General features: G+C 42.6%; 2 protein-coding genes across 3 annotated transcripts in view; one reads left to right on the top strand and one right to left on the bottom strand.

Annotated features, from left to right (window-relative positions):
- TPD52L1 (TPD52 like 1) overlaps nucleotides 1-3,112 on the top strand; it is a 57,376-nt gene extending 54,264 nt beyond the window's left edge. The window contains exon 7 of one of the 2 annotated variants that reach the window (XM_082047186.1): nucleotides 2,017-3,112. In XM_082047186.1, the coding sequence (XP_081903312.1) occupies nucleotides 2,017-2,196 (180 nt within the window). In that variant the 3' untranslated portion in view covers nucleotides 2,197-3,112. Of the gene's footprint in view, nucleotides 1-1,334 lie in introns of both variants that reach the window. The other variant, XM_082047185.1, reaches the window with a different exon arrangement.
- Nucleotides 3,113-5,746: 2,634 nt separating this feature from the next.
- HDDC2 (HD domain containing 2) lies at nucleotides 5,747-15,694 on the bottom strand. The gene is made up of 6 exons (XM_082047861.1): nucleotides 15,469-15,694; nucleotides 14,868-14,989; nucleotides 13,023-13,125; nucleotides 10,657-10,725; nucleotides 7,054-7,192; nucleotides 5,747-5,885 (listed from the first exon to the last, which is right to left on the bottom strand). The coding sequence occupies exons 1-6, from the start codon at nucleotides 15,661-15,663 to the stop codon at nucleotides 5,791-5,793; spliced, it is 723 nt and encodes a 240-aa protein (XP_081903987.1). The 5' UTR covers nucleotides 15,664-15,694; the 3' UTR covers nucleotides 5,747-5,790.
- Nucleotides 15,695-19,612: the final 3,918 nt, after the last annotated feature.

The raw sequence follows: 19,612 nt of genomic DNA, 5'->3' as shown, positions 1-19,612 counted from the left end.
CTTTACCAGGCAGTGGGTGTCTTTTCACTGCAAGTTTGCACCTACCAACATGTAACAATACATGTATTTCATTTTGCTGTTTGCAAAAATCAGTGATGGACCAATACTTCCATAAAGTCAGCACAACCCACTAGACTGGATACAGATACCTCCTGAGATGGGAGCTTTTAATAACTGTGACTCAAACGGTCTGAGCAAATATTAAGCCTACTTCTACCTTATTTTATAGAACTCTCAAGCCAGGCAAGGTACTGTGCTAGTGGATGAAACAGCAGATTACATAGGATTAACCCTTTGGAAACTTAGGACACAAAACTCATTTAATTAAAATAATCTTCCTAAGCATTCAGTGGCTGACAGGCTGGACAGAATGCCAGCTTAAGTCCTGCTGCAGTTCTAAGATGGAATAAAAAGTTTTGCCCTATTTTCAGGCTTCAGTCCACTTCCAGTGAGCATATCAGCAAGCCAAGCCATAAAAGAACGTTCTCTTACCAAGACAACCCAGTCAAAACAGCTTTGTCACTTTGTCACTTAGTCTTGGTTGTTTCCAAATCTTTCTATCTCTTTGTCAGGAAAACTCTATTTCAGAGATTTAGTCATATTGGGTTTTATTTTTAACACTTACATTTACAAATACAACAAACTGAAGCATTTTGCAAGTAGATTACCTGTGAGCACATTGTCGTATGTATCATTCACGTAATTTTGTATTTCTCCCCCCCCTCCCCCTTTTCCCCCCCAGGAAAATGCTGTGGGCAGTTTTATATATCAGTCTCTAGAGAGCTACACTACTAAAGGGAGAGAAGCTGCTGGTCTTGTTCTTGGGTTACTGTAGTCCTAGTCTCCGAAATCCAAGTATGGTTTATGTATTTTGAGAGCAGCTGTGTTACCATTGCTGACAGATGGGCCACTTTAGTCAGCAAATGAACCGGTTCATTTTAATACCCATCTCTTATCCAGCCTGCGTAGAACTGGAAAAAACAGTGAAACCAGTGTGAGCTACTCATGTATAAGAACTGCACTAAGTGTAATGGTAGGATCTAGGATCCTGTTGGCATCTATTCATATTTAGGGACTGGTTCCTTTAAGCATATGATAAATGCCACTGGCAGATTTTATGATTGCAGCCTAGAAGTTTAGAAACTGGGGGAAGAAAAGGGGTTGCTTTATTTGACTGTTTTTATAGCTTTTGTTCTAAGAAAAAAAACAACCCCACGTTCTCTGCCTGCTTTGAACAGGTTCCCAGCCCTCGGTGGTCATGGGGTGCAGTGCAAATGGGACTTGCACAGTATGAGCAGAGGAACTTGCTGTTCTTTTTCTTTGCCTCGTTTCAGACCAAGGTTGGTGGGACAAGCCACACAGGGGGCAGTTTTGAAGAAGTTCTCAGTTCCACAGCCCACGCCAGTGCTCAGAGCTCTCTTGCTGGCACCCGGCTCCCCGAGACCGAAGAAGAGCTTCAGTGTTAGACTGCAGGCCGTGCTGAGCCTCCAGGCCTCTCTTCAGAGACTTGCCCAGCCCGTAATTTTTAGACCTCCCTCACCACCTAATTTGCTCAGTAAGGTTTTGTCAGCTTTGGAAAACTGCCTCCCTGGCCTCATGCTGGAGAAGCATTTTCTCTATTTGTATTTTGGACAGGCCATTTCATCATCAGGTACTTTGTACACCACAGAAACGACACGCAAGTTACTGACTTGTAATGCTCTAAAAATGTTAAGTGACCAAAATAGTTTTCATTTTCATGTAACTTCCCTCCAACAATCTCCCAGTCTCTTTTTCTTATTTCTTTTAGTTTACTGTTTTCTATCTCTTGGTTTCCAACTCCCTTCTCAGTGCCACATGAGACAGATGGACCTAGAGCTGTGCAAAGACTTCTACTGCCAGCAATAGTCCATATACCAGCTGCCTACTGGTCAATACCAGGTGCCCTTAGCTCAGGAGTGTCTGTACATGATTTATTTCCTAATGGAATTAAATCACTTATTGTCACAAACTGTTTTTTCTCCTTCCCTGGTACAGTCTGGCATTGCCCTCTGCCCACGAGTCAGCAGGGTCAAGGAGGACAGGAAGAAACACCCAGTCATTCATATAGAAACTGAACTGATCACAGCTGCTGATTTGATGATTGTTGTAGCTGGAAAAGCTTCAGTTCCATTGCTTGCTCTCTGTGATTTGGTAAGACTTGACAGCATAAGTTAGTTAATTACAAAAGGAAGGGGAGTGGAGGGAATGCCTAATATTTTTGCCTCCATGTCTTCCCCTCAAAAATAAGGGAAGGTCTGTTTGTGAGCCTCAGTCAAGATACAGCCTTAATGGAAAGAATCCAAACCCAACAATTGGCTTAAGATGTGCCATAGGTTAGCGAGCCCACACCTTCAGTCCACACTTGAGAGCTGCTAGTGTAAACCATGTTACCTTACAATACACGGGATGAGGAGGTACTTCACTTTTGGTGTCAAATTCTGTCGTGCTTCAGTCCAGGATATAACTGCAGCAACTGCATTATATCTGCTCACTAAGAGCCAGTCATCTTGCAGCTTTGATTCAGCATGTTTTCTTGCATCCTTTTAACATTTTTTCTGAAAAAAGAGCAGCACACTTGTGACACTATCTTGCTGTCTAGTGAGCACGTGTCAGTCTGCATGTTGCGTTACTCAGTTCTCAGACTGAGCTGAGGACATCTTTGTCAATAAACAAGATGGAAAAGAGTCTGGCTGCTTGCAAAATGGATGCATTTTTTTTTTTAGCATAAGCCAAAGCTTCAGTGTTAGTGAGTTTGACATTACAGACTGCTTAAAATCTTGTGAGGAAACTTGGCTTTAAGTGATTTTTTTCCTGTGTGGCTTCTGTTATAGTTTTTACAAAGTTGGAAGTCCTTTTGTAATGTTCTACTGGACATAAGTTAGCTTTGGCCATTTATATCAAATGCCTCTTTAGTGTGATTTTTAGCATGGAAGCAAATCTAATTAGTTTTTTTTTAGTACAGTTTTCTTGTGATGGTTTCCTAGCTTATTTTACTTGGTTTTGTGCATAAATGTGAATTTATTTAAATAAATATTAATAGTCAACTTAGTTTGTGTAAATGAAGTTGATACTCTTATTAAAAATAAATTTCTCTCTTACTCTTTTACATTTTGTGATGTTTTCTTTTTAATTGTGTATTTACCAGTACTACTGTGCATCTCGAAGCCTTGCTATGTCACAGCAGGGCATCAAGGTAAAGTGCAAAAACATCATCTGCCATTCCTAGTTCTTAAAATCTGTTCAGTCCCTCCTGGATGGCAACTTCCCCATGGGAATCTGTGGCCAAAATTTTTAGAGTTTTGAATTGAAACAGGTTCAGTAAATGTGACATGCATGGCAGGAACCATCTTCTAGGTCTAAAATGGTTGACTTTCTTTTTAAGCAGGGCCAGCAGCCAAACCACAATTAAAACATGGAGTCCAAGCACTCTCACCTCCTACAGGACACTAATTTAGACCTCATTTTAATTACATATGTATGTATATACACAGGAAAATGCTTCTGGAATAGCAGTAAATTGCTTTAAATTACATGCATTAAGAACACAATTTGAAGAGCTTCTCTCAGCTGTTAGTGGAGACGGGTTGGCCAGACAAACTTATCTTCCATGTAACTCCTTACATGTTATTGTCATTCTAGCAGCTGCTGCTACATGTAGTTGCAACATTGATGTGCAGATCAGGAGAGGGACATGAGGAGGAGGAGATTTCCCCTCGTAGGTCACACGGCCACGGCCCAGCATTTTCCTACACATGAACTTTGCACTTCAGTGGTGCGTGAGGAAGCCTGAAGCCCCACAGGCTGCTTGCCAACCTTTATATCAACCTCTCATCATGGCTTCTGATTTCTAGTTGCACTTTCTCCTCCCATCTCTTCCCAACCAACTCCTATTTCTATTAAAAGAGAGTGCCCAAAACTGGCACACAAGTGCACCTGCAGTGAGTAGATGGGGATGTAATTTTACACAAAGTACCTGCTGGATTTCTTTCAAATAGAACCAAACCCCACACAACGTGCATTCAAACCACATCTTTCTTTCTCAGGGTAATATTTACCTTTCTCACACTATTGAACTGTTGCCAGGCTCTGCACTCCAGACCCTGACCCCCTGCAGAACAGCATGTTGTGAGCCTGTAAAGCCTCCTGCTGCGTTGGACGAACCAACTGTTCCTGCCCGGGTAGCACTTGTGCTGTGTTTCTATCAAACATCTCTTTAAAGTTGCTTTTCTTGCTTGTGAGGAATGTTCCCAGTTCTCTCCCAAGGCATCTGTAGCTCTTGGCATTCAGTACAAAATAAGAGACCAATAGTTTGTGCACCTCTTGGTGGAATAAAAATGCTGAAGAATGCTTGGTCCCAGACTAAACTCAGTGGGGCCCACTCTGTCACCTGTGCAGTGTGACAATCAGCCACCAATAACCACTCATTAGTTCCCTATCACTCAGTAAAGTGCAGCTTGTCCTTCCAGGGTCTCCACGGAGCACAGCTGCTGCCTTGTGGCACTCCCTGAGCAAAGCAGGCATCCCACGTCTCACATGGACCAGCACACTCTGCACATTCTGGGCACTGTGCTGGACACCCAGCCAAGAGCTCTGTGCCCCGGCCAGAGGCACCAGCCACAGAACCCAGGGCGAGCTTCGGTAAAGGAGACATTTCCTGGAGTCATGGTGGCTGAAGATGGGTGCTCAGCTGAACCACCTGCCTCTAAAGAGGATGACAATCCAATTTAGTTGTATGCTGCCTCATTTGACAGGAGGCTGAAGACAGACAAGTAGCTCCAGGTCTCTAGCATCTGATTTTTCCAGGTGTAAACTTTCATTTTCTCCAGCTGCACAGAAGACAAATCAGTTAGTTGTGCAGACACTGGCCTCATTACGGCATCTACCACCACTACAGCTTTACCTGACAACCATACTTTTATGTTAGCATTATTACTTCCACTAAAAACTGCCACAGCAGAATCAGGGCCAGCATGTGACAGCGTAGCCAAGGGAGGGCCGGCTTTACATGGGTGTTTGCATTAGACTGCGCAAGCTCCCAAGGTCCCTCCCAATCGCAGCTATTCTGTGATTATGAACAGACCATGCAAGAGTCCATAAAATTGCCAGGAGTCGGGAATATTGCCCTTACGGAAGTGTTAGCACCATCCCCTGATACAACGTGAACAGTGGAAAGACTGTATGAAACAATGAACATATTGAGAAAATTTAATTAGTGGCATTACCAGTTTTACCCACCATCATTTCTTAAGGCTTATGCACTCCAAAGAAATCCCATCTTTAAGTCTGACTCTGTCAAGAGCGTCTAGAGAGATATACTCATTGGTCTCGTTTCTGGGTCGCACAGTGAACGGATATTTACCCATTTGATACAGAAGGTACTTAAATCTGTATGTACTTGGAAATCACAGAACAGAACTGCCTGTCCCCGTCAGTGCATTACATCAACAGCTCAGATTGCAATCAGCTAATTGTTAAACTTACCTGAATTTCCCCAGTGGAGAATCTATGTGTAACTGAGACTGCATTAATCAGAGGCTGATTTAAAAAAGAAAAAATTCTAAGTATTTGGTCCTTGCCATAACCTCTGATCTGGCAAGTCACTATTTACCAGCTTCTTTCTAAGAAGTCCCAGGATTCTCAGCAGTTAATGCACAGAAAAAAAAAACAAACAAACAAACTGCTGACAAAATTAATGAAGTTATGGAAGGAAAAATAATGCACAGAATGTAAACCAAAATATTTATTATAGCTACGATGTTTAGGAACACCTCAGGAATGTGGATGAGATGTAGCAGCTATTTTTTTATTCCTTTCTGTGTTAATCTGAGATACAAGCTGGACGATTTCTGGGTGAACAAACTTTCCTGCAAAGCAAAAGAAAGGTAAAGTTAATTAAAAATGCTCTCTCATTTGCCTGTGTCTGAAAGGCTAGCAATGAAAAGGTTAGCAGGAATGATGCTTTAGGCTCAAAATAAATGCCAAATTATTCTTTAAGCACAAGAATACTCCCATTTTACTCCAACTATGGAATAACTCTAAGAGTAGCTACAGCTTTCTCCCCCCAAATTTATAAAAACATTTCATGCTCTATTAAGACACTTAAGAGCTGAAAAAAGGATGCACCCTAACCAGGGCAATCCCGTGCTATGCGTCCTGCTACAGGAAACCACCCCAGTCACACGTGCATGTAGGGTATATGCTGTAAGCTCTGTTGAAACACCAGCTTAGTTTAAGTTACTGAGTTCTAGCATGAGGACAAAGATGTCAATTAGAGTATTGAGCCTTCCAGTTATGCTGGTGTTGTTCTTTTATCCTTTCTTCTGCAATCAACTGATTGCACTTCTCAGAGAGATTATTTCCCTGAGTCACCAAGTTATAAATGGGACTTGTCAAGGACTGTGCCTGGTCATTGCTGGTCCTCTCCCCAAGTTTGCCCCTAGTTTTTTCCCAGGATAGGATGACTTGGAGTCACAGTCCTCTTCTAGTATTCAACCCCCTTGCTAAAATAAAGGCTCTAATTTTAGCTAGTTTTCCTTTGCACTGTCAGTTTCTTTCAGGAAAGATGAAAAGCAGTGGAGAGAATAAAAAGTAACACAATTGCACCTAAGACTGAGCTGGTTCTCACATGTACCTTGAGCAGGTCACACAAGAGCACAGCTCATGTAGGGATAACAAATTTTACTTCACTGGTTCATGAAACAAACTACATAGAAACAAGCTGCTGACAGAGCATCAGTGAAGACTGAAGCTTCCTTTATAGCTGCCTGGTAGTATAGGGAGATCCTTAAACATGCAAGTGTAATGAAAGCTGGACCTCTCTCTAGGTAAAAAGTGATGTAAAAGGACCTTGGCATAATGAAATTCAGGTTCAATACATATAGATAAGTAAAAGGTATTTTCACATTGCAGTAATGTTTAGGGTACTTGAGCAATAAGTAAAACAACCTAGTTCTTACTTGCTCTATGAGAAAAAAGGAGATATATATATATATATATATAAAATTTAACTTATGAAAGAAAAACATGTCATACCAGCAGTTGAATCGTAAAATTCCTGCAGTCTGCCAGGTGTGTTTTCCAACTCTTCGTACTCAAATGCTTGCAGTATCATCTCACACTGATCCAACTGTTTTACAAACTTGGCTTCTGCAGTACACTGGTTTTCATATTCCTGAACAGATTTGCAGTTATAAGAAAACAATTTTGTTGTTCTGAAACAGAGTATTAAAAGCTTTTTATATATCTAGAATTGTCTTTGTTAGTACAAACTGCTCCATAAATATTCATGAGTTATATCTTTCACTCCCTTTCTAAGGCTGCTATTGAGCAAAACCCTTGAAATAAGCACATGCTAAACTTCTATTAAACGTAGTAGGACTTAAGAACACAATTCTTTTCTGTATTCTATTTTAGAAACATACCAAGTGTTTTGACTGAATGGGAGATGATACAGAGACAACCCTACACAACATATAAGCTAAATAACAGGTCCCATTTATAGATACAGATCTTTTTAGGCCTGGCTAAAGCTATGAATTACCACAGTGTGTGCTTATGTATTACCATTACCTATTTTTAAGACCTATTTTGCACTGTTCTTTACCACTTGCTGTTTTTATAGTTTTCCTTTATATAAAGGGTTGTTCTTTACATTTCTCCTGTCACTCCTTCTTAATCTCTTTGGTCTAATCTGTCTGAGCTGCTTCTGTCTTTATGTCTCTCCCAGGAGATAGGGAGGGGAATCATTAAAGGGTCCCCTTCAGACCTTAAGTCCTTTAATCTCTCTGCTACCTTTTCCCTCTCTCTAGTCATCCTCAGTATATGTTTGTGAGTCATTCACATTTCCAGTCAACTTGAACAATCTTGCTGTCATTGGCTTCCAGTGATGGGTTTGCCATTTAATTTTCTAGTTTCCAAATCTACTGCATTGTATCTCATGTCTCATCAGCTGCTCTTGACCTCCAAAAACAACTGCAGAAAAAGGCTTCTTTCAGTGCAGGTTACCACCACCTTGGTATCCTTGGCAGGTCTGACCCCATCCATCACCATCACCACACTACTAATCAGACCAGAGAGGCTCAAGTGCATACCCGGCCCGTCTGTGCTTTCAGATCCACACAACCCGTGACACACAGCAACTCTGCACACGAGAGCAGCACAAGTGCAAAAGGAGTTTTTCCTGCTGACCAAGGAACATGGCATCTCCTTCTGCATCTTAAGAAGACAAATGGGGGGGGGGGGCGGGGTTTCATTCACAGTGGCAAGATCCTGGATTGCGATTCCAGCACAGTGATGCTCAGATAGGTGTCACGGTCACACTATTAGGCGCCTGTTTGTTCTTATGCTTATTGCTTTACCTTTGAAAGTCAAGAAATGCAGATTTTTATACCCATGACTGATTCATATACTACTCTATTTGGATTGGAACAATGCTCTGCATTTTCAATTATATTTTGATCATCGTTTTAGTAATCAATTTCAACATTTTTACCTTCCTTTCCTCCTTTCAATCTGAGCTCTGCCTCATCTTTAAATTGTTAAAATACTACTTATTTTCTTAAATCTATTTATTTCTACTGGGTTTTTTTTGTTTTGGCCACCAAAGAGAACAAACTCTTGGCAGCATTACAAAGGAGAACTTCAGAGCAGAACTATGGCTGTTTGCTTGTAAAGGTCTGTCCCACCTTGAGCAATTAACTGGGAGTACCAACCTGTTACCAGCCTCTTCATGCCATACAACCCACCAGCTCATATTACCTCAAGAAACATCAGCTATTGTGTGCACAACTGTGCAAAGTGCTGAAATAAACACTTAGTGTTTCCTCCCACAAGAGTGTGAAATAACAGTATACTTTGGAAAAAACAGTAACTGGTCTCTCAGACACCACAGTCTGGCTTTTAAAAATTACTCCCATGCTTTTGCTCTTGAAAATAAAAAAACAAGACAGAGCTGAAGTGCGCAGACTCATTTTAATGATTTTTCAAACTTATTCTGGATTAAGTTGTAATGTAAAAACGTTATCAGGGGTATCTTTCTGCTGCCTTTCTCCCCTACACCACACTTGGCAGAGTGCCCACCAACACAGTCCAAAGCAACAGTGTGTGTAGGGCTGAAAAGCAAAGAGGGGCAGAGGTGAGGGCACCACGGCGCAGGGAGGACTTGCTAAAAGCGTCAATAGATCTCCTCCCAGACACTGTTCAGCTCTGGGCCAAAACTTCCTTCACTCATAAAGAAATCAGAGGGAAATGCCTCTGGCTACCTGAGAGCAGAGTATCATAGCAAGTGATCAGAAGCTTCTTATTTTCTGTCTTTTTCTCTTCTTTTTAAATCTTTTTAAGAAGTACCTAGCTGTTCAATTTAAAGTAAGACTAGAGGGACTACATGTGAATATTAGATTTTTAGGTTACACTTGCTGCTATGTGGGTTACACTCATACTGCTGCATTAGCAACTCATTGCCAATAAGTTATCTTGAAGGTAGAAACAAAGAAAAAATGATCAAAAGTATGCATATGTTAAATTATGGTAAATGGGAATGATAAAAAGCTAACATGCTGAAGAACTGCATACTGAACCAGCTCTTCTACAATCACAGGAGGAGACTGAGGCACAGAAAAAAAATACATGCAAAAAAAATGTCCTACAGAACTATTCTCAGTGATTCTGTGTGATTCTTATCTATCAAAAGCTCCTTTCCCTCAATTATAACAGCTGCCCAGGGGAAAAGGAACCAGCGCACGTTTATTTCCCAGATCTGGTTATGCTGGTTAACCCCCTTCACCTTGAATTACAGCACTGAAAACCTATCCCCATTGCCAGTTTCACCACAAAACTACAGAGAGAAACGAAAAAACCCAAAAACCATCACCACAACAAAACCACACCACAAACAGGGTGCTGCAACAAAGGGCAGAAATCGACTGCAAATATCTGGAATTTAAATACAGTCCAAGTGGAAAAGTAAGGATATCAGCATAAAATACAGTTTCGGGTCATAGAGTCCAAGAAACATATAATGTTTTGTTTGCAACATGTGAACAAGAGATTGTGGATGCACTTGTCCTCATGCAACTGTATGCCAGGAGAAGATAAAGCACAGTAACTATAAACTTGAATTGTTTGGAAATAATTTAGTCATCTCTCATTTGCAAACATGAAAGAGTGTATCAATTAACAGCACAAGTTCATATCAAAAAGTTAAATCACCTGCAAATATAGAAGATACTTTCCAACAGAAACATTTAAGGTACCCAAGACCAGCCAGCAATCTGTGGCGTTTGTACAAAAGCACTGTGTTAACAGACCACATTTGAAGTTAAAACCAGAAGTTACTACTAAATATTTCAGCCAAGCAGGCTGGATGTAGAAGACAAACTCTTCCTTCAGTTATACAAACCCTGGATGGGTCATCTGAAACTCTAAGAGGTCAAAGACAGAAACTGGTTATTCTACCAAAGTTTGGGGTTTCTTTTTGAAACAGATTCCAAAATGACTTCGATTCATACCATTAGCTTTATCTCCCAAGGGAATTTATCTACCTTTCTTGAGGTCAAAATAAGAGTTTCATCGGTAAACAGGAAGAGGACAATAGGTCACCCTGAATTTTACCAAAGGATTAAAAGAATGTAAGCTTACTTCCCAGAGTCCATAGATTTCTTTTCCAAGGTCTTCTGATAGAAGCTGGGTCAGTTGTTGCATAGCTGACTAAAAAAAAAAAAAAGCAGCTATTTCCATTTATCCACTTTTTAAGCAAGCACATTTTTATCATTATCTTTTTTGAAGAAATAACTATTTGCTACCAGGTTTGTAGAAACATACGCTATACAGGATATTATTCTGAAGTGCACTTGTACATAAATCTGCCAGAGACAATAGGACCACTCAGTGGAGGATGCTGCTTAAGTGAACTGTTAGAACAGAAAAACAACTTGAAAGTGCATCCAATATCTTCAAGAGTCCAAAAAGAAGCCCAGAGTAAAACAGACAAGTTAAATGCCAGGAAACTGCCATCAATTACCAGCTCTGCCTTCCAGATTTAACTAGCGAATGCAACGTTTGAACTTAACAGGTTATAGATGCAGTTCATAAAAGCAGCTTCAAAGACTAACTCCTGGTGTTGGCAGGCAACTGCCCATTCCAGTCACTCAGTGGGTACATTTCCACTAGCAGGGCTACAGCTACTGACTGGCAGGCAGGCAACACAAACCTTTAAAAATCTAAAATTCTGAAAAACAGAGAAAAGACATCAATTTATTACTCTGCAGCAATAAAATGCAGTGCTCCCAGAGTGAGATACCATTTGTTCAATAAAAAAACCTCGGTACAAGGTTTAATGCAATATCAGACTGATGGTATAACCTGCAAGCAGAAATTGCTCTGCGTGCTCTTCATGCTCTCCCAGCTGATCGGTCTCATTGCTGTGCAATTTCTACTGTTTTCCTAGGAACGCTAAGGGCTGCTTCTGAAACAACCAACATCAGAGCCAAGACAAAGGTTTTGTGCCACGACTGTTTCTCCACTTCAAACACAGGGTATAGTTTCACAATGCGGCTGAAGGGATCAGCTGCTCCCCCACAATGAAGCATCAAGGTCTCATTCCTTCGCACCTCCTTCCAACTCCACAGCTCGTAAGATTTCAAGTTTAGCAGGCTAAAATGACTTAACTAGAAAAAAGAAACAAAACCCAAAAAAAGCCCACAAACCCCAAAGAAAACACTTGGGTTTTCTTTAGATCAAGTTCATTTTCTGCTGCTTTAGGGTTGGTGAGACTAGATGACTACACAAGCAGCAAACCTCAGAACCAGCTCAATGTCAGCTGCAAAGAGGAAAAAAGGAGAACTCTACAGTGGCAGCAGCATATTGATAATTCAGCTGAAGCCACTTCATGAAACCATTACCCTTGCTGTATTTTTTACAACAAAGTGCTCCAGAGTCAGCCTAAATGTGTAATGCTTGAGCCTCCTTCCCACAAAGTCGACATCAAAGTCCTTACTGAGTGAAATGGGAGCAGAAGGAGCTGGAAATTGTTTAAGAAAACTTCTTAACCATACTTAGGCATCAAAGTATCTTTTTCATTGCGTAAATACAAATGAGAATTCCCTCTATGCAAAGTTTAAGCCCAATCCTCAGTTGACAAAACAACCTTTGGAGGCTTCCAGGAAACAGGTTTTTATTGTTTAGTGTAAGAAGACACTAAGAAGTCCATTGAAAAAAAAGAAATACCAAAATTGCAGTCAGTGAGGACAGTACTTCAAGAATGCTGAATACCCCTTTGATCTTTAACTTCCACTTTCTTAGCAAAGAGCTTACTCCTAGAGTAAGTCATAGACTCCCAACCCCAAGTTTTAAAAAAGTAAGCATAATGGGGGGGGGCAGGAAATAATCACTGCAATTTTATTTTTTTTTACACCGTCTGAAGAGCTAATTGTGGCCTCCAAAGAGTTTCTGAGGCACCACGTTGCCCTCTAGCCGTGGCTGAAGGAGTGGTTCACATTTTCTTCAAATACCGCAGCAAACCAGAAATGACAACCAACAGTTTGGCTATGTACAAGACCAAAAGTAAAGTAACTCTAGGGACACTGTACTCAAAGGCTTATGACCTGTGCACCTGGGTCTGGAATTCTCTGTAAATGGTTTAAAGTCTCTGTCACAACCACATGAACTGGCACCACACAAATGATCCACCGGGAACTGCCAATGCACGCACTTCTTGCTCCACACCTCTTGCTAGGGCTAGTCAACACGGCTAATTCAGGTTACCAAAAATCCAGCTAGTTCAGGAATAAATGACCAACACAAACATTACTTCAAAAGTTGTCCTTTCTAACTTTGTACCCAGTGATGTTACCAAAATCACGAGCTGAAAACTTTGGTAGTTTGTGGCATCCTTGTCCAGTGCCAATGACAGTATTACGTCGCTTAGAGTGTCTCTTCACCACCCCCAGTACATTAAAAACAGGCAGAACACTTTGCACATGTGGCTCTGCACCTTATGTCCCTACCTCTTCTCTCCTGTGTTTCTCCTCTTTCGAGATATTATCTGCAGGAGCAATATCTCCAACAATGCATTCAGCCATATCATGAACCAAAGCTAATCGTATGCATCTGACAAGAAACAAAGACAGAATAATTAGTTTTTCAGCATTTTAAGTTATATCTTGTTATTCATAAAGCTAAGAGACTGCATAATTCATTCCCCTTATTAAAACAAACAAAACCAACAACAAACACAAAAACCAAAACACCTTACAGGGTGGGATTTTTTAAGTTTTACGGAACATTTTTCACTTCTTTGCTAAGGGAAGTAGTTTCCACCTTGACATTATTTTAATGCCCGATTTCTAGCTACTGCTGCTTGTAAAACTAGATTCAAGTATAAATACAGTTTGTACAAGAGCACGGCATTCAAAAATTATGTACGCAGCTTTTGCACATTTGGCTTGTGGAGATGTGGTAACTAACTATGTTACACATTTCACATTAATGCTGCAACAGGTGGAAGGTAATCTGACTGGAGCCATCCCCAATTCAATATATAATCTCACACTCAGCAGCTCTGTAGCATATCAATCTACAGCATATACTCAAAAAAGTCCCCGCTATTTTCATCAGCTCCTGAAGGGACAAAGCAAACACAATCCCATACTAGATTTGACAACTCATTCAACACCAGTGCTGCTTTCTCTTCTACGCTATATGATTTCAGAGGCTCCTTACTGCCGCTAAGTCTGTCAAGCCCCACATGTTCCATAGCTTTGCCTTTGCTGTCTGCTGCTTCCAACTGTGCTTTAACTGAGTGTCTTCAGCTCGCTTACTTATGGCTCAAGAGAAGAGGTCAGAGCCTCCAAATTAACAACTTGCCTCAGCACCTGGAATTTAGCACTAAAAGTGTTTAGCTCCTTTCAGCTCTCCAGGTAAACAGCACCCTGACCAAAGGATGGAAGAAGAACATGAGTGGAAAGGATTTCAAACTCCCTGTGGCAGTTGCACAGCCCCTGATGAGATCCTGAGCCTCCAACAGGGCAGTTAATGGCTCCCAAACACATTTTGTGCCCCACTGTACCTAACCACACCTTGAGTGGTGCTGACAGTCACAACCTCCCCACCCCAGTGCAGGGTGACTTCATCTCCAGCCTGCTGGGGGGACAGGAGGGGTGGGACCCTCAGTCGATAGGCAGGGTCCTCAACAAAGCACGTGCCCAGAGAAACTGAGAAGCTTCTGGACTATGTTGTAATGCCCACAGCCAGGTCTGACCAGGCTATAAAACAGGGCCCCTGCCAAAGACCCCCTTTGAGTGGTCTTCTCGGAGCACAGGGTCTGTGAACTGGAGCCCTTAGATTGGGACACCGCCTAAGGAGACCTTCTGGGATTGAGTACATCTCACATCTTCTTTTGTTGTTTTTTTCCTTCTGGATATATCCTCAAGTGAGCCCTTGCCCACCCCGGGCAAGTGATTATTCTCTGCTGGGCACCCTCGAGTTAAAGATGCTTCTAGTTTGGGGTTTTTTTTGGTGAGTGAATGCATGCACCCTGTGGATCCTCATTACCCTTATGTGGTCGTACAACAATAATTTCCTCAACTAGTATCCGAACCTGGTTTTCACATTGTTTGAGCGCTGAATAATTTCTATAAACCTTGTTTCTAGTTGGCTTATTGGCTATACTCTTTGGCTAGAATAAATCTGCTTGGAGCTTGTTGTCTGCCTAAATTGACTCTGGGGTGCCTCTGTGACACTTCTTCAGTGTGATTTAAAAGCTCCCTCAGGACAACAGCTATTTTAAGCATTTTGGTTGCAGCTCTCCCACAACATGAACAGGTGCTCACAATAACCATAGGCAGTCTCACCTGTCCTTGTTAAGGCTTTTGTCTTCGCTCACCAAAGCCATCATCGCCATCCTGTACATATGATCAGACACACTCTCCGGCTTTGCCACGTTCCTGTACACCCATCCTGTCCGCGGTACTCTCTGTGTGAGGAGAGCGTCACAGCAACGTGAACGTTAAAACCTTCAGTTTTGGAGAACCTCACTTCAGAGGCGTGACTAAAAAAATGTTGTCCCACCATGACGTCTGAGCTCTGATGCTGCTGGGAAACACCTGCCCCAAAGACCGGCCTACCCCGAGGCTGCGACGGGATCGCTTTGCTGTTCACAGGCAGAGAACGCACCAGCAGCACCGAGCGCCCTTCTCAGCCCCCGCTGCTCACGCCGAGGCGCCGGGACCCCCGCCCTCCCCCGCCCGGCGTCCGGGCCTCCCCGCGGCAGCCCCAGCCCCGCAGGCCTCGGTTCTCCGCCAGCCGCCCCGCTGCCAGGCCGGGCGCCACCACCCGCGTCCCCGCCCTCCCCCCAGCGATCGCTGGGGAAAGTCCCGTGAGGGCCCCGCGCCGCCCCACGGAAAGGCCGCGGGCAGACACCCATCGGCGGTCCCGCTGCCCTCCCGCGCTCACCTTCAGCTGCCCCAGCAGCCGCAAGAAGGGCAGCAGCCCGCCGCCGCTCGGCCCCGCCGCCATCCGCGCCTCCTCCTCGCCCCGCCGGCCCGTGCAGCGGCCCTGGGCGGCGCCAAGGGAACGGGAAGGCGGCAGCCGCGGCCTTCCTGGCGGGTGTGGGGGAAGGTGGTGCCGGGTGTATGGTGGACGCGTCATCAGCGATTAATTAACCGCGCAGCGCTTCAGTAACAGCGACTCGGGCTGCGATTGTGAGGAGGAAAGAAGACAGAGCGGCCGGGCTGCTCACGGCGTGACCGCTGCGGGGAGGGGAAGGCGGGCGGCGGGTCCGCTCCTGGGTGCGGGAGGGGGAGTCGCGGGTGGGAACGAGGGAAAGGCAGGGGCGCAGGTAGGCACAGCTCGTACCGCAGTCAAAACTTGAGCAAAACGCAAACGAAACCCCAAACAAGAGAAAAATCAAACAAAACCCAAACAAAAACGAACAAACAAAACCACAAAAAAAGGAAAAAAAAAACCACTAAACAAAACCAAAAAAAAAACAACAAAAAAAAACACCCCGCAACAGCAGTAAAGTGTACAAACTCTTGTAATTATTCAGAGAAGAGAGGGGGGTAGTTATTTGAGTGGCTGCACTCCGGCTTCTAAATTATTTTGGGGACTCCCAAGGTCTGGCTACAGGCACATCTCGTACCTTCTGCAAGGTGAATGAATAATACATTGAATTACTTTACAATCTGTGGATTTTCAAAATACATTGCATTTCTTTGCTCTTTTAATATTGCCATCTGAAATAGCAGATAGCAGTTTAAATGTGGCAATGAAATACTCCGGTTTCAGAAAAGAACATCTGCAGTTTGCCAGATACCAGATGGTGGAGCATTGTTGTTTTTGCTCGTGTGTATACACTCAAAACACACTCCCAAATTCATAATAAAGCCCAGACAGCATTTGGGTGACCATTTTAAAGCTATCTTCTCACAAAGAACAAGAATCATAGACAAGGCGAGTTATCCTATGGGGTTGTCCTATGCAGGGACAGGAGTAGAACTTGATGATCCTTGTGGGTCCCTTCCAACTCAGGACATTCTATCATTCCTTCTATCATTAGCTTTACATTGGTGCACAATCGCAAACAGATTGGATGGAAATCACATCTGGATGTTGCACAGTCCAGCCCCCCCCACTGAAAGTAAATCACATCTGTTGTGGTTTTATCTTGACAGCTCTTGAAACCATCCAAAATAAAAATTTCATAGTTTGCCCAGGTTAACTACCTTCCAATTAAATAAACTGTTTCATAATGTCCTCTCTGGACCTCCTGAGCTGCTTCTGCCAATGGTTTCTTGTTGCAGGTCCTACCACTACCGAGGAGAATGTAGCTGCCTCCTATTAGTAAACCCCCTTCAACAAGTTGTAGGCTGCTGCTGTGTGGCCCCTTACACTCTGGCTTCTGCTCCCTCCTTGTCTGTGTCACCAGCCATTTAATCATAGGATGCAATCAGGTTGGCCAAGTGTGATTTGTCTGCCAGAAATCCATGCCAGCTGTTCTTGATTGCTTTCTTTTGCTTTCAGGTCTCTTTCTAACAGAGTTTCATCAGCTTTCTTTCTGTATCTTGCAGTCTCTGTGGCTGCAAACTGAATCTTGGGTTTTCAAATACCTTCTGAACTCAAACAATCATAAAAATAACACAGAGTAATTTAATCATTTGCATTTTAAATAAGATGCTGTATCTACCCGCATTCACAGATTGATTCTCTAATGCACCTAATGTCTCTGCTTCATCCTAACCCTTTGGAGCAGTGAATGCTCTGGAGACCTGAGGTTTCCCGTGGTGTTAGGAAGAACAGAAAGCTGCTGGGTAACAGGAAGGCAACAACATCATTTAACATTGTGGTGGAGAACAATTTCTCAAGCATCAGCTATAAATAATGTCTTGGTTGTTGTTGTTGTTGTTTAGCACAGATTTCTTTAAAAGTGTGCACTGACGTGTGTACCCATTTATGTGGCATAAAATATATACAAAATATACTTGTATATAATACAACCATTATTCTTTCATATCTGTATTTATGTAATTTTTGTAGTATTTGGAATATATGTATTTATGTAATTAAATTATGGAATTTTTATGTAGTGTAATTTTTGTGATACTTGTAAATTTTGTATTATTTGTATGTATAGAATTCTTCTGCATGCACTTTGTATGATAACAGTGCATATTGCTTATTTGCACTAGTTTTTGACCTGGTCATTCTGGGACAATGCTAGAGATATCATTTATGAAGTTTTCCAAGTACTTATCAAATGTATCATATATATTAGATGCATAGACTCTCTGTTGTGGTAGTATTCTGACGTCGGGCCTGTGAGAAACTACCAGAGTCAACAGTGTGAGAACGAGTGTTGGTGGAAAAATACAAGAAGCCGGGACTGTATACTACTTGATACATCAAGGACAGAGGGATTGATATGGGATTGATACACCAAGGACAGGGGAGTAGCCTGTGATAGACCAAAAAATGCTTTTATGGCAACAACTTTGGTGGGAACACAAAATATATCATTTATGTAACAACTAACTTAGCAAATCAGCAAATACTTGAGCAAGCATCATAGCAAGTATAAATGCAGCCCTGAATTTGTAATAAATGTCTCTCTTTGCACCTTAAAGAGAGTCTGTGCCTCGTTCGCTACAAATGGTGCCCTGAACCAGGACTTTCTGAAAGTAAAGGCTGTAAAGGAAGCAGTCATTCCAGTAGTGAAGCCAAATCAAACCAGGACCAGGAAACAGAGCCGGGAAACAGTACTGGGAAACAGAAATCACAGCATGCACCCATCACCAAGAAAAGGTGAGCAATTGGGAACCATGGGAGGGAAGTTATCCCTTGAACAAAGACAAAGCCTAGATGTCCTTCAACGTTTATTAAGAAAGCAAAATCAGGACGTAGCAGTAGTCCGATTAGTGACTTTATTAGAATGGATTGCTAATCATGTGCCGGACTTTTCTACAGCTGGTACATTTCAGTTGGAGGCATGGCACAGAGTTGGACGAGAACTATTTGAACAGGCAGCGACTGGAGATAATGCTGCTTGCGAACATTTATCTACTTGGGGGAAAATTATGACTACTTTAAAAGCTGGTCAGAAGGAAGCAGTCGTGCAGGTTGCAACTAACTGTGAGCCTTCTGCTCCTCCCTTGCCAGGGAAGGAGGGGGATCCTGTAGCTATATCGGGCAAAAGTGCACTAACCGCAAATGCAGTAGTGGAGAAAGGGCTGTCTGATAATGAAGCCCCCGCTTGTAAGCCACGGCGAATGCTTTTGACAAATGATGGTATGTGGGATTCGCCCAAAAACCCCCTTGATCCTGGCCCAAAGGACTTGGAGCGAGAGCCTGATTTATCCCCCCTGGATGTTACTTTGCGACCGAAAGTGCACACTAATTTAACCATGTGGGATAAATGCAGAGAAGAGGCTTTGAAAGCAGGAGACTGGAAAGTGGTTGCAGCATGCCCTATGATCTATCGTGAACTGCAAACTCCGGGCTTTCAACAGCTACCGTATGATGTTGTAAAAGATTTACAGACATTAGTTAAAGAAAATGGAGTTACTTCGTCATTTGTTATAAATATTTTAGAAGCATTAAGCTCTTCCTACATGCTTACTCCGCATGACTGGCGTTCTTTGTTGAAAATGATCTTAACCACTACTCAATATACTCTATGGCTATCTGCTTTTCGGGACAACTGTACTATAGAGGCTATTGATAATGTATATCAGCAAAGAGGGATTGATTGCAGTCATTTAGCTGGGGAAGGTGTCCATGCTTTGCCACAGAATCAAGTTGCATATCCCAGATATATATATGGTGTAATAGCAAAACTAGCAATGAAAGCGGTTCGGAAATTACCAGATGTTGGGAGAGATGCCAATATGTCCTTTTCAAAATTCTTGCAAGGGCCGCGAGAACCTTTTGTGGAGTTTTTAGACCGCTTGCAGACTGCTTTGGAGCGACAAATTGCTAATGATGAAGCTCGTGATTTGCTACTAAAACAACTGGCTTTTGAGAATGCTAATGCTGATTGTCGGCGTGTGTTACAGGGTATTAGGAATAAGGAAAGGTGTACTATAGCAGACATGGTGAGAGC

Source organism: Streptopelia decaocto (genome assembly GCF_964273445.1).
Source record: "Streptopelia decaocto genome assembly, chromosome: 3".
Lineage (NCBI taxonomy): Eukaryota > Metazoa > Chordata > Aves > Columbiformes > Columbidae > Streptopelia > Streptopelia decaocto.
The sequence above is the reverse complement of the archived record's forward strand: the minus strand, read 5'-3'. Positions and strand labels throughout refer to the sequence as shown.

Excerpts from the sequence above, each read along its gene's own strand:
- HDDC2 (XM_082047861.1), bottom strand. The coding sequence starts at position 15,663 with ATGACGCGTCCACCATACACCCGGCACCACCTTCCCCCACACCCGCCA. Across the intron at positions 13,126-14,867 it reads AAAAGCCTTAACAAGGACAG|ATGCATACGATTAGCTTTGG; the intron begins GTGAGACTGCCT and ends GTTTCTTGTCAG. Across the intron at positions 10,726-13,022 it reads AGAAACACAGGAGAGAAGAG|TCAGCTATGCAACAACTGAC; the intron begins GTAGGGACATAA and ends TTTTTTTTTTAG.